General features: G+C 36.3%; 1 protein-coding gene across 1 annotated transcript; it reads left to right on the top strand.

Annotated features, from left to right (window-relative positions):
- Positions 1-3,261: 3,261 nt before the first annotated feature.
- On the top strand, positions 3,262-4,274 carry LOC106797228 (uncharacterized). The gene is made up of 3 exons (XM_014771452.1): positions 3,262-3,267; positions 3,361-3,901; positions 4,009-4,274. The coding sequence occupies exons 1-3, from the start codon at positions 3,262-3,264 to the stop codon at positions 4,272-4,274; spliced, it is 813 nt and encodes a 270-aa protein (XP_014626938.1).
- The last annotated feature ends 9,183 nt before the right edge of the window (positions 4,275-13,457 follow it).

The following is a 13,457-nucleotide window of genomic DNA, read 5'->3' as shown; positions in this document are numbered from 1 at the left end:
TTTGTAAAACGTCTAATTCAGAAGCAACATTGATAGTGTTTGAATTAGGGTTCATTTATTCAAACCTATTTATTAAAAAATATTTTTTAGATAAAATAAACAGATTTTTTTATATTTTGATATGTTTGAAACTGCTTTTGGTTTAAAAAAATATTAATTTTCTACTTCTTTTTTGAGAAGTTAACTTTATATGTTTCTTAAAAAAACACTTATTTCACAATTTTTTTAAAGTTTAAACAAACTGATCCTTAGTTAAATAATAAAAACAATCAATTATTTTATGTTACAAATTAATGTAAAAATAAAAAATAATTAATAATTCAATATTTTAAATATAAAAATTTAAATAACATTGAAGTCTAAGTTTTGACAAAGAAAGAATATTTTGGTAAAGTTAAAAAACATTAAAAAAAATTAAATTAAGAGGAGAAATTCATTTCATTATACATAACTATATTATTTGATGAATATTTTTAATTTTTTATAATTGTAGTTAAGTTGTTTTTATTAAACATATAAACAGCAGGATTTTGGTTATATATATATATATATATATATATAAAGTTTTAGATCATAAATTTTACTCTAAAAAATATCCCACACTATATTCATGAACACCAAATCCTTTATCTTCAAAATATCATGTGTCTAATCATTTCGTCTAAATGGATGGACAAAATCTAGTATTGTTTTCTTCTAAATTCAATTCATTAGAAGACATTGTGGACATTTGTTTGGTACATTTAAGATCATGGTCATAGTTAAAAAAAGCATGATTAAATCATTTTTTTCTGCTGCCATTCCAATCTAGGAGCTTGTTTCGAATTTAAAATGGGAGGGAACAATGGTTTGAGAGGTTGAGGAATGAGAGTAAAATTGAAAGGAAATCTTAATATATATTTATACAAATCAAGTTGAGTCTTCAGCCAATGTTTCTCTCCCAAACTTAACGAAGGCTTTATGTATTTTTTTTCCAATTTGTTATTGGAATTTTGGCAAGAGTATTAAATCCTTCAGGTAGCAATAGCGATAAATAGAGTCGTCTCCACAAAAACTTGTGCAATAATTAGGTTATTTAATAATAAATTTAATAGACTATGAATTTCAATGTTATTAAGTGATCAAAAGTAAAGTCTTAAAAAAAGTAACTACAATTAGAAATATCATAAGGGGTTAAATTGTAATTTTAGAATTTTCTTAAGTCTTTTTTCGTGAAAATTAAAGTTATCATTTGAAGTATAACTTAATAAAACGAGATAACAAATTTGCGCAAAAACAAGTTTAGACGATGGAAACATATTTTAAAAAATAGAATATGTTTTTCAAACAAGATCAAATTCAAACACTATGTCAGTTTAAGACAAAAGATAACTAAAAAGAAAGTAAGACCCATATTTATATTGGTTTGTCTCTACCATTCAGACTAAGTTCAGTTTTTGGTTAGCAATCAAGTTTCACTAATTTCACAAAAGTTACAAGTATTTGTCACTGTTACTTTTAGCTCTCACAACAAAGTTTATCGTCAAGCTTTAACAACCGAATATTCTTTGTCCTACCAAGCCACTGTTGGTTCTATAAAAATCAGAAGATATGTTGTTTGATTTGCTAACTGATTAAATCTTAATCATCTTACAAACAAATGTGAAATCTAAGCATTTAGTTTTTTGTCTTAGAGTATTCAAGATGTTTTGAGAGCTTTTCAAACTTTATAAGAATATACAAAGAGTTTTCTACATAAAGAATTTGAATGATAGCGTGTAGGTTCGTTACTCATTTCTTCAAAGCATCTAGTATTTATAGGTTTTCATTTTCAAGTGTTTGTTGTTTCTAAACGATTATAATTTTCCTTTGAGCTTGCATCTGAAGCTTGTGGTTATTAGATCATTTAATGCTTGCATTAAACGCATATCCTGCTTCATGCAGGAAAACCACTATGATTGGCTTTCGTGTTGATCACTATAACAAAAAATCAGTTCCTTTTAGTCAAAGTAGATCTATCACAGTAAAACACATCTTTTGATGTTGTTTGGAAACTTTTAGAACTTAAACTTCATTTATTCTTCATAGGATTCGACAAATCCTGAAAGAATGTCTTGTGAGACAATTTCTGCGAAATGAACCTCAGACACAAAGTACTAAATGAAGTCTTAAATGTCATCTTTAATATTGTATCAGATCATGACTTATTCATACTTCTGTCTGAAATATCAAATAGAAGATCATGAAGCATAATCTGATATCACATAAGACAAAACTTTTAACCGTTGTATTTATTTGTATCTAATAAAAATAATTAAGGGTCTTGATTCATCTTAAAATATCTATTGACTTAACAATAACAAAAAGTAAAGACAATTGCATAAGAGTAAAGAGTTAAAAAGGAATAAAGTTGATTGTTGATTTTTTTCAAACACTTGGTGTGCCCAGAAAACTTGGTTTGTATCAATGGATGAAATCATTGGAGATTAACTTCATTGGGTTAACGTAACATGCATTACAAATTATTCCTATTCAATTAAGCATATATTATCATTAACCTGCAATTTTTGCTAACCTTAATCTTTTAAGTGAGAAAACCAAAGTGTTTTGATTGCACTATCAATCCCTTGAGTAATATAATCAATTGACCAACAATATGAACTAGGGTTTTAAATGATAACCAATAATCGTTACCCTATCCCTAGGCATAAAGTTCATTGGTTGATCTCTTTTGTTCTCAATCCAATTTAATTTTGCAAAGCAATTGAATAGAGAGAATCATGCAATAAGATGATCAGACCAAGAACAAATAATAAATATAGAAGAGAAACAATAATAGTACTTTATTGAATAAGGAAAATACAATAATTACATGTGAGCAGTATCCAATTACATTAAATCCCAACAAACAAAGGATTTAGCTACTCATAACCATGGGAAAAGAAAAATTAATAAACAGACAATTAGGGATGAATCTCTAAGCATGGAAACCAGCACACAACTCTCTCTTACCTTTGTGCCTTGGAATTCATAAACTTTGGAACCGTTGCTTTGTGTTTTAGGCCACCTTTTTATACTACAAGTGGGCTCATAGCATTAGGAATTTCTAATAAACTCGTTTAAACGAGGCACACACGACTTGGTTAAGTGAACATAACATAAAAAGTCTTATAGGGGAATCACACCCCCAACGCTCAAGCAACACTGCAGACGATCCGAGTCTCTCTCATGCATCGTCCAACAACACAGACTGTCCATTGACATCCTTTTATCGACCGCGTTATGGAGGTAGACATACCCTTGGGGTGGAAATCACTTAACCTCGAGCGGTATGATGAGACAACAGATCCAGACGAGCATTTGGATGCCTTCCTAACATAGACAAGCCTTTACACCAATGACGAGGCAATTCTATGTCGTGTCTTCCCTATATCCCTCGAGGGAGCAACATTGACATGGTATGGTGGACTCCCACCAAGATCCATAGATAGCTTCGACACCCTCATCGAACGATTCAGTGTGCAGTACGCCACCAGTAGGTCTCATTGCATGACCTTGGCTGCCTTGGCCAGTCTACGACAAGCAGACGATGAATCCCTCAGAAAGTTCATTGGCAAATTTGGGCGCACAGTCGTCCAGATCCGAAATCTCAACACTGAGATAAAGTTGCATTCCATGCTTCTCGCACTACACCCTAGCAAGTTCGTAGATAATTTGTGCAAAAAACTACCTGGTAGCATGGATGAGCCGCACGAACGAGCCAAGGGTTACATCCAGATAGAAGAAATGTCCAAATTCTGGAATGAAGTCTACCAAGTCAAACAAAAGTGTGAAAGGTGCAAAGCAAACACCAAGACCTACTTGCACAAGTCAGACAAGAGGCACAAGCTAGACAAGTGCCAACCTCTCTCCAAAAGGCCCGGTATGAGCGTTAGATACCCTTGACGGCCAATCGTACCACGATTCTTGAGGAAGCCTTCGACCTGGAGGTACCTGTCCGGCTACCCCAAATGAAATCTCTGAGGCCAGGGTCAGACGCAACCAAGTACTGCAAGTTTCACCGCAGTATTGAACACAACACCAAAGATTGTTGGGCCTTGAACGGCAAGATCGAAGAACTTATACAGGCTGGATACTTAGCCCAGTTTGTTAAGAGACCAGACCACTACCAGGCAGGAGCAAGGCCTAAAGGACATCAAGAGGAGCAACACAAGAACCAAGAAGTAGACAAGAGAAGACTGGAAGACCGAGGTAGACAGAGACAACAACCACAGCGGCACGAGCGATCACCTTAACCAGAATAGGAATCCGCCAGCACATCAGAGGTGTAATCAACACCATTGCTAGCGGCTTTTCCTATGAAGGACAGTCCAACCAGTCCTGAAAGCAGCACCTACACACTATCTGGGACATCAACATTAATTTTGTCGACACCTCCTATAGCGAAGTGTCCCTCCTATCACCTTTACGGCACAAGGACTTCAGGGGCATCAATCTCGTCAACCAAGACAATCACGGTGGTTGTCTCCATCATCATAGTGAATTTCATGGTGTCTAGGGTCCTCATCGACCAGGACAATTTCCCTAACATCCTGTATTGGAAAACATTCCAGAGACTCGAGGTTTCACTCGACATTGTCCACCCTTACGCAAGTCCATTCCTCGACTTTATAGGCGAGAGAGTCGAAACCCGAGGCTATGTGGACTTGATGACCACCTTCGGTCAGGGCAAGCTCTCTAGGAGCTTCACCATCAGATATCTACTGGTTGACGCGACCACATCATACTTTGCCTTAATAGGAAGAAAGACACTCAAGGAGTTGGGAGCCATATCCTCCATGCCCCATTTGACAACGAAATTCCCTACACTGACATGGGAGATTGTAATAGTTAAGGCTGACCAAAAGTAAGCACGCCAGTGCTATGCAGAGAGCCTGAAGGTAGCACCATATCCTCCCATTCAGGAGCCTGCCATGCCTCACCCTATAGTGGCTGAATGCACACAAGTCATGACAGTGGATGAAGGGTCTCATGTTCGAGCCTTAACTGTCTACCAAGCTAGCTTGGGTGGTGAATTTGACATAGATCCGCGATATGACACCTTCAATAGAGGCCTGAAACCCATTGAAGATCTTGCGCAGTTGCAACTTAGACCTAAATTGGGGTAGTGCACATGGCTTAATAGAGACCTCTCCGCTCATGAATACATGTGCCTTGCTGACATGCTACGCAAAAACATTGATCTCTTTGCCTCGCAACCATCTGAAATGTCAAGAATCCACCTTGACATAATCTTCCACCAACTTGCTATCTGGCCCCAGGCCAAACAAGTATCATAGAAGAAAAGGAAGACGAGAGAAAAGTGGCATAAAGCTGTCAAAGAAAAAGTTGACAAGCTACTCCACGCAAACTTCATCAGAGAGGTTAGGTTATGTACCTAGCTCGCCAATGTCGTCATGATAAAAAAGGCCAACGGCAAATGGCGCATGTGCATCGACTACATTGAACTGAACAGGGCATGCCCCAAAGATGCATACCCTATATCCAGCATCGACAGGCTAGTCGATAGATCATTCGGGTTCTAGGTGCTAAGCTTTCTAGAAGCCTACTCCGGATACAACTAGATTAGAATGCATCTTCCAGGCGAGGAGAAAACAATATTCATCATTGAAGATGCCAAATTTTACTAAAGGGTCATGCCTTTCGGCCTAAAAAACATAGGCGCGACATACCAACGACTGATGGACTGAGTCTTCAAACAACAAATCATATGAAATGTCGAGGTATATGTGGACGACATAGTTTTCAAGTCTCAAAGCATATCCCAACATGTGGCGGACAAGGAAGAAGTCTTCGGGGAACTACGAAAATATGAATGCGCCTTAACCCTAAAATATGTACTTTCGGAGTAGGCGGCGACAAGTTCCTTGGTTTTATGATCACCCACCAGGGGATTGAAGCTAACCCCGACAAATGCACTGTCATACGAGTGATGCATAGCCCAACCAACATACAAGAAGTTCAGAAGCTCAACGTAGGCTAGCATCCCTGTCTAGGTTCTTCCCAAAGCTCACCGAAAAGGCGAAACCATTTTACAAACTGCTCAAGAAAATTAAGCCTTTTTAATGGAACGAGACTTGTGAACAAGCCTTTCTAGCTTTCAAGAAGACCATAACCACACTACCATCTTTGAGTCGATCAAGGCCAAGAGCACCCTTGCTCTTGTATCTCTCAGTAATTGACGAAGTTATCAGCTCAGCCCCTGTACAAGAGGAAGGGAAGAACTAACTCCTTATCTACTTCACCAGTCATATGCTCCATGACATTGAGAAACGCTACAAAATGATTGAAAAGGTTGCGCTAACACTCATTCCCTTGGCCCAATGACTCAAGCCTTACTTCCCGAGTCATCAAGTGGTAGTCAAGACGAACTACCCCATCAAGCAGGTTTTTGGGAAATCCTGAACTCGTAAGAAAGATGGTGGCTTGCTCCATCGAACTTTCAGAGTTTGACATCCAGTACGAACCACGCGACCCCATGAAGACGCAATTCATGACTGAATTTTTGGTAGAATTCGTCGGAAACGACAAACCACCCTAGACTGGTGGATCCTTTTCGTTGACGGTGTGTCCAACGTAAAAGGAAGCGGGGTAGGGACTATCCTCGAAGGCCTTGACAATATCACTCTAGAGCAAGCCCTCAAGCTCAACTTCAGAGCCTCAAACAACTAGGCAAACCATGAAGCACTCATTGCAGGTCTAAAGTTAGCAAGAAAAGTTGAAGCCAAGTGGCTACGAAGCTACATAGACTCATAACTTGTCCAAGGACAGGTTGCCAACATATACCGGACCAAGGAAACAGTACTACTCAAGTACTATCACATAGCGAAGTCTCTCATCAACAATTTTGGGTGTTTCTAAATGTATTACATCCCCAGGGAAAGCAACATTTGAGTGGACCTCCTCTCTAAGCTAGCTAGCATTAAGAAGGTGTTGGCACCTCAAGACAATCATCTAGGAGACACTTTAAACTCCAACCATAGATGCTGAGGAAATTATGGTAGGAGAAGAGAAGTAACCAAACTAGATGATCTCCTACAAGAACTTCCTAATTTGGGGGGTCCTATCGCCAAATGAGGACGAAGCCCAACACCTCAAATGTAAGGTCAATTACTATGCCATCCTTGATGACAAGCTATTCAAAAGAGGGTTGACAACATTCTTACTCAAGTGCCTAAATAGTCAACAGACAGACTACATCATGAGAGCACTTCACGAATGGATTTGCGGTCTCCATACCAGAGGACGCTCCCTGGCCACTAAAGCGGTGCGAGCGGGCTACTACTAGCCAACACTTAGGATAGACACCCTCAACTTTACCAAGAGATGCCGAAGATGTCAAGAGTTTGCAGACGTTCCATGCACTTCTCCTAACAACCTTCACAGTCTAAGCTCCCTTTGGTCCTTCGCCATGTGGCGCTTGCCCTTTCGCCATGTGGGGAATGGACATACTGGGACTGCTACCAAAGGCCCTAGGAGCTGTGAAATACTTACTTGTCATTATTAAATACTTCACCAAGTGGATAGAAGCAAGACCACTTCAGGAAATTATGGCCAGCGAGGTGGAAAAGTTCGCCTAGAGATACCTTATCTCCAAGTACGACCTCCCATATGCTATCGTCATCGACAACGACACTCAATTCAAAGCTCAGACTTACGAAGACTTCTTGACAAGGATAGGGATCAAGCACCTTGTCACCTCTGTTGAACATCCTTAGAATAACGGACATGCAGAGGCAACTAATCGAGTCATTCTCAGGGCCCTGCGTACTAGACTTGACAAGTCTAAAGGCCTATGGAAAGAAGAACTCTACAACATACTCTAGGCGTACCATTGTACACCCTAAACAACCACCAATGAAACTCATTACCAACTTACATATGGCACAGACACCATGATCCCCATAGAAGGTGGGGAATCATCGACAAAGAGACTATTATTTCAGCAACAAAAAAATGAAGAAAATATGAGGGTGGAACTTGAAATCATTGATAAAGTCCAAGAAATGACAAGGATTAGAGAAGAAGTTGCCAACCAAAAGATACAATATAAAGGTTCAATCATGAGCCTTTCAACCTGGCGACCTCGTATGGCGAGTCTGAGAGGAAGCCAAAAAAGATCCTAGAGCGGGAAAGCTTAGCCCCAACTGAGAAGGTCCCTTTAGGGTCACAACCAACCATGACAATGGAGCGTACTGCCTACAAGAGCTGGATGGCAAAGTAATTCCACGAATGTTGAATGCCACCCACCTGAAGTTCTACTTTAGCTGACCTACACTTTAAACCTAATGTTGTAGTCTTTTCCCTAATCAAGTCTTATGTCCCAAAAGTAGAAAAATCAAGGGTTTTGGTTTAAAGGGTTTTTAACGTGGCACATCTGGGGTAATGAAGGGGATTTGTACTTAATTAAATACATTGAATAAAATTTTGCATCACTTCCTTTTGACATGTCTCTTATCAAGACAAGAACATCCATAGTCGTACCTACAAGGCTCTTAAAACCCAAGGTCCGTCCTTGGGAAGCCCTCCTTCTAAGCATCACAACTCCAGTATATGTCACCCACGACGAGTGACATATATGCACGAGAATTTAGTTAAGCCTCTAGTATGTTCCACCCACGACATATATGCACGAGAATTTAGTTAAGCCTCTAGTGCATGCCTCCTACGACGAGTGACATGCACGTAACAACACGTTATTAAGTCTCCAGTACGCGCCACTTCGTAAGAGGCATATATGCAAGAGCATACTACTAAGTATCCAGTGTGTGTCACCCATGATGAGTGGCATACATGCAAGAGCATATTTTCATCGCGACTCCAGTATGTGCCACCCACAGCGAGTGACATACATGTAAGAGCGCATCACTGTGACTCCAGTACATGTCACCCACGGTGAGTGACATATGCCCACAAGCACCCTACCAAGACTCCAGTGTGTGCCACTCATGGCAAGTGACATATTGCAGAAACATATCACTACGTCTTCAGTGCATACCACCCATGGCGAGTGATATGTATGCAATGTATGCAAGAGTACGGTGCTCAAAACCCAAGTCGGAAAATTCCCTGGTCAATCCTCCAAAGGGCTTGCGAAACCCAAGGTCCTCCTTTGGTGAGTCCCACTGATAGACACCACCGTGTCTCCAGTACCTGCCACTTTGTAAGAGGCGTGTATGTAAGAGAACAATACTTGCACTGCACGCAAGACTCATCAAACCCAACCTTCGCGCTTGCTGATCCATAAGGGTTTACAAAATCCAAGGCCCGTCCTTGGTAAGCCTCGACACAACTCCATGGAAGTACAAAACCCAGGGCAAACACGTCCTTGGTCCAAGGCTCGACAAACCCAAGATTCACCCTTGATGGGCCCTTTCCATTACTAAGTTCCATCTTCATAGGAACTCAAGGTACGCAAGGTTTACCCTTGACAATTTTTCCTATTCCTAACTTTCTTCCTTTTTAACTCTTTACTCTTATGCAATTATCTTTACTTTTTGTTATTGTTAAGTCAAAATATATTTTAAGACGAATCAAGACCCTTAATTATTTTGATTAGATGCAAATAAATACAAAGGTTAAAAGTTTTGTCTTATGTGATATCAGATTATGCTTCATGATCTTCTGTTTGATATTTCAGACGGAAGTATAAGTAAGTCATGATCTGATACAACATTAAAGATGATATTTAAGATTTCATTTAGTACTTTGTGTCTGAGATTCGTTTCGCAGAAATTGTCTCACAAGACATTCTCTTAGGATTTGTCGAATCCTATGATTAATAAATGAAGTTCAAGTTCTAAAAGTTTTCAAACAACATCAAAAGATGTGTTTGAATTTGATCTTGTTTGAAAAACATAGTCTATTTTTTAAAATATGTTTCCATCATTTAAACTTGTTTTTGTGAAATTTTTTTATCTCTTTTAATCAAGTTATACTTCAAATGATTACTTTAGTTTTCAAAAAAAAGACTTAAGAAAATTCTAAAATTACAATTTAACCATTTTCTTATGATATTTCTATTTATAGTTACTTTTTTTAAGACTTTACTTTTGATCACTTAATCACATTGAAATTCATAGTCTATTAAATTTATTATTAAATAACCTAATTATTGCACAAGTTCTTGTAGAGACGACTCTACTTATCGCTATTGTTACCTCAGGGATTTAATACTCTTGCCAAAATTCCAATAACAAATTGGAAAAAAAAAATACATAAAGCCTTTTTTTATGTTTGGGCGAGAAACATTGGCTGAAGACTTAACTTGATTTGTATAAATATATATTAAGATTTCCTTTCAATTTTACTCTCGTTCCTCAAGCTCCCAAGTCTCAAGCCATGGTTTTCTCCCATTTTAAATTCAAAACAAGCTCCTAGATTGGAATGCCAGTAGAAAAAAATGATTTAATCATGTTTTTTTTTAACTATGACCATGATCTTAAATGTACCAAAAAAATGTCCACAATGTCTTCTAATGAATTGACTTTAGAAGAAAACAATACTAGATTTTGTCCATCCATTTAGACGAAATGATTGGACACATGATATTTTGAAGATAACGGGTTTGATGTTCATGAATATAGTGTTGGAACTTTTTGAGAGTAAAATTTATGATCTAACACTTGATGTATATATATATATATATATATATATATAACCAAAATCCTGTTGTTTATATGTATAATAAAAACAACTTAATTACAATAATAAAAAATTAAAAAATATTCATCAAATAATATAGTTATGTATAATGAAATGAATTTCTCCTCTTAATTTAATTTTTTATTATATTCTTTCTATGTCAAAAGTTAGACTTCAATGTTATTTAAATTTTTATATTAAAAAAATTGAATTATAATTATTTTTTTATTTTTACATTAATTTGTAACAAAATAATTGATTGTTTTATTATTTAACTAAGGATCAGTTTGTTTAAACTTTAAAAAAATGTGAAATAAGTGTTTTTTTAAGAAACATATAAAGTTAACTTCTAAAAAATAAGTAGAAAATTATTATTTTTTAAACCAAAAGCAGTTTAAAACATCTCAAAATATAAAACAATCTATTTATTTTATTTAAAAAATATTTTTAATAAATAAGTTTGAATAAATGGAACGTAATTCAAACAATATCAATATTGCTTCCGAATTAGACATTTTGCAAGTTTATGTGCATCCTGAATGCCGATTCAAACCATAATTGTTTTCATCACAATAAGTTAGACTAAACAAAAATTCCATACAAAAACATATTAAACCTAACCCAAACGTACGATTATCCAAGAATCCTCACAAAAAAAATCATACCAATTACCAGAATCAAATTGGAAATGGGTCGAAAGCTCCTTTGACCATTTTCTCAAGAGGCCCAACCAAAGGGTGTGGCAAATGATCCCACTCATACCAATCCCAACCATCACACTTGGTAGGTTCAAGATTTTGTGGAACTTGTTCTTCAACTAAATACATTTTAACACATAAGAGAAAGTGTGTATGAAGGAGTGTGTTAAAGAGTATGTTAGTAGCATTTCTCTTTTTTTTTAACAATAAAAACAAGGCTAAAATATATTTTTTGTTCTTATAAATATCAAAATGTTTGGAATTTATCCTTGCAAAATTTTCAGTATGTTTTTCATCCTCACAAAATAGAAATGTGTTGTTTTTTTGGTTCGAAGCTAAGCTTGGACGAATCCGAACCTAAGTTTCTGATGTGTGTCCACTAAAAACCAGACACTATCCTACTTTTTCTTTCCCTTTCTCTCTCTCTCTAATCCAATGATCCTAACCTCTCTTCCTTCTCTTTCTCTACCCTTCGCAGTCTCTATTTCTACTCCGAACCCTTCTTGCCCTTGCCCCCTCCTCTCACCTCCATGACAACCTCGATGACAAGTGGTTCGCCTTCCCCTCTTTCTCTCTCCCTCCAAATCTAGGACTCCAACAATGACTTCCTCCTCATCAAGTCGGTCCTTCCACCTCCTCTGTTGGCTCAACCCTGACACTGTGCACCACTGTCTCTTCCTCCGATGGATGCCTCTACATCGACAACCAGATTTGCGAGGGTGTAGGGTGGAGGCTTTGCGAGGGTGGACTTGCAATTTGTGAGCCTGAAGTTGGCCTCTATTGGAAGCTTCTTGATGATGCGTTGGGTGACGATGATGGTGTTGTCAGTGATGACATAGAACTCTGCTAGCAACACCGTGGTTCTAGCCACCAATTGGGCCCTCAATCTGAAAAAATTACATTTAAAATTTAACTAAAAGATGTCACTTAGGTTCAAATGCATTCAAGCTTAACTCTTGACAAAAAAATAACATATTTGAATTTTTTTAATATATATACCAGTTTACTAATGTATATATACTTGTTTTTTTTTAATATGAATACGTTAGCAAGTTATACCTAGATATTGTCTTAAAATACACCAATAATATACCTAGATATTTTAATTAATATATAATTAGAGTTATATTATTATTATTATTATTATTATTATTATTACCAAATACTCCAATACTCCAATATTTCTATGATAAAATCAAATGCACTTTGACAATTAAAAAGTTACCTTTCTTATAAAATATGAATTTTCTATGAGTCTAGCATATTCTGATTAATATATAGGAAAAAATAAAAAAATATTAGTCAATTCAATTGAAAACTGATGAAAACCATAATTTTATTTTTTGGAAAACACATGAATTGTCCATGTCATTGGTCAAGAAAACCCAAGAAGAAAAAAAAAAGAAATTGATGATGAACAAGTCAAGTCGGTTCAAAACAAATCAAATTGCCAGAAAAATGGTTACAAAAATTCGTTTTAAATAATTTTTCATTTTGTTTACTATTTTATTTTATGAAACAATAATTGACTAATATTTTTTAATTTGAAAAACCGTCTTTAAAAGAAGGTGCTCAAGATGATTTTTATAGAATCTTCTTTGATTTGAAGCTTAACACACCGGTTTTTGCAAAACAATCTTTGGTTTAAAGCTAAGTACAACGGTTTTATCAAAAACCATCGTTGAGTTTACAACAATACCAATAAGATTTCCACTCTCCCGTCGTCACTCTCTATGAATCCTCAGTTCTTAATATATTTATATCTAACTTTATATATATATATATATATATATATATATATATATATATATATATATATATAATGAGAGGAAACATCTTATATGTGGAGTATTAAGGTTTAATCTAAAAAATTCACATGATTTATTAAAAAAATAACATGAATTTTTAAGTGGTTAATTGGTCACATGACATTAAATCTTGATCATTCATGTTTGATTAGACAGTCCAAATTTAATCTTCTAACCCTCATATAAGATACATTCCTCATATATCTATCTATATATGGGGAATGTTAACATAGACCCACTTAAAAATTAGAAGGTCTATATTAGCATC

Source organism: Glycine max, chromosome 2 (genome assembly GCF_000004515.6).
Source record: "Glycine max cultivar Williams 82 chromosome 2, Glycine_max_v4.0, whole genome shotgun sequence".
NCBI classification, from domain to species: Eukaryota; Viridiplantae; Streptophyta; class Magnoliopsida; order Fabales; family Fabaceae; genus Glycine; species Glycine max.
Note: the sequence above shows the minus strand (reverse complement) of the source record. Positions and strands in the feature narration are given on the sequence as shown.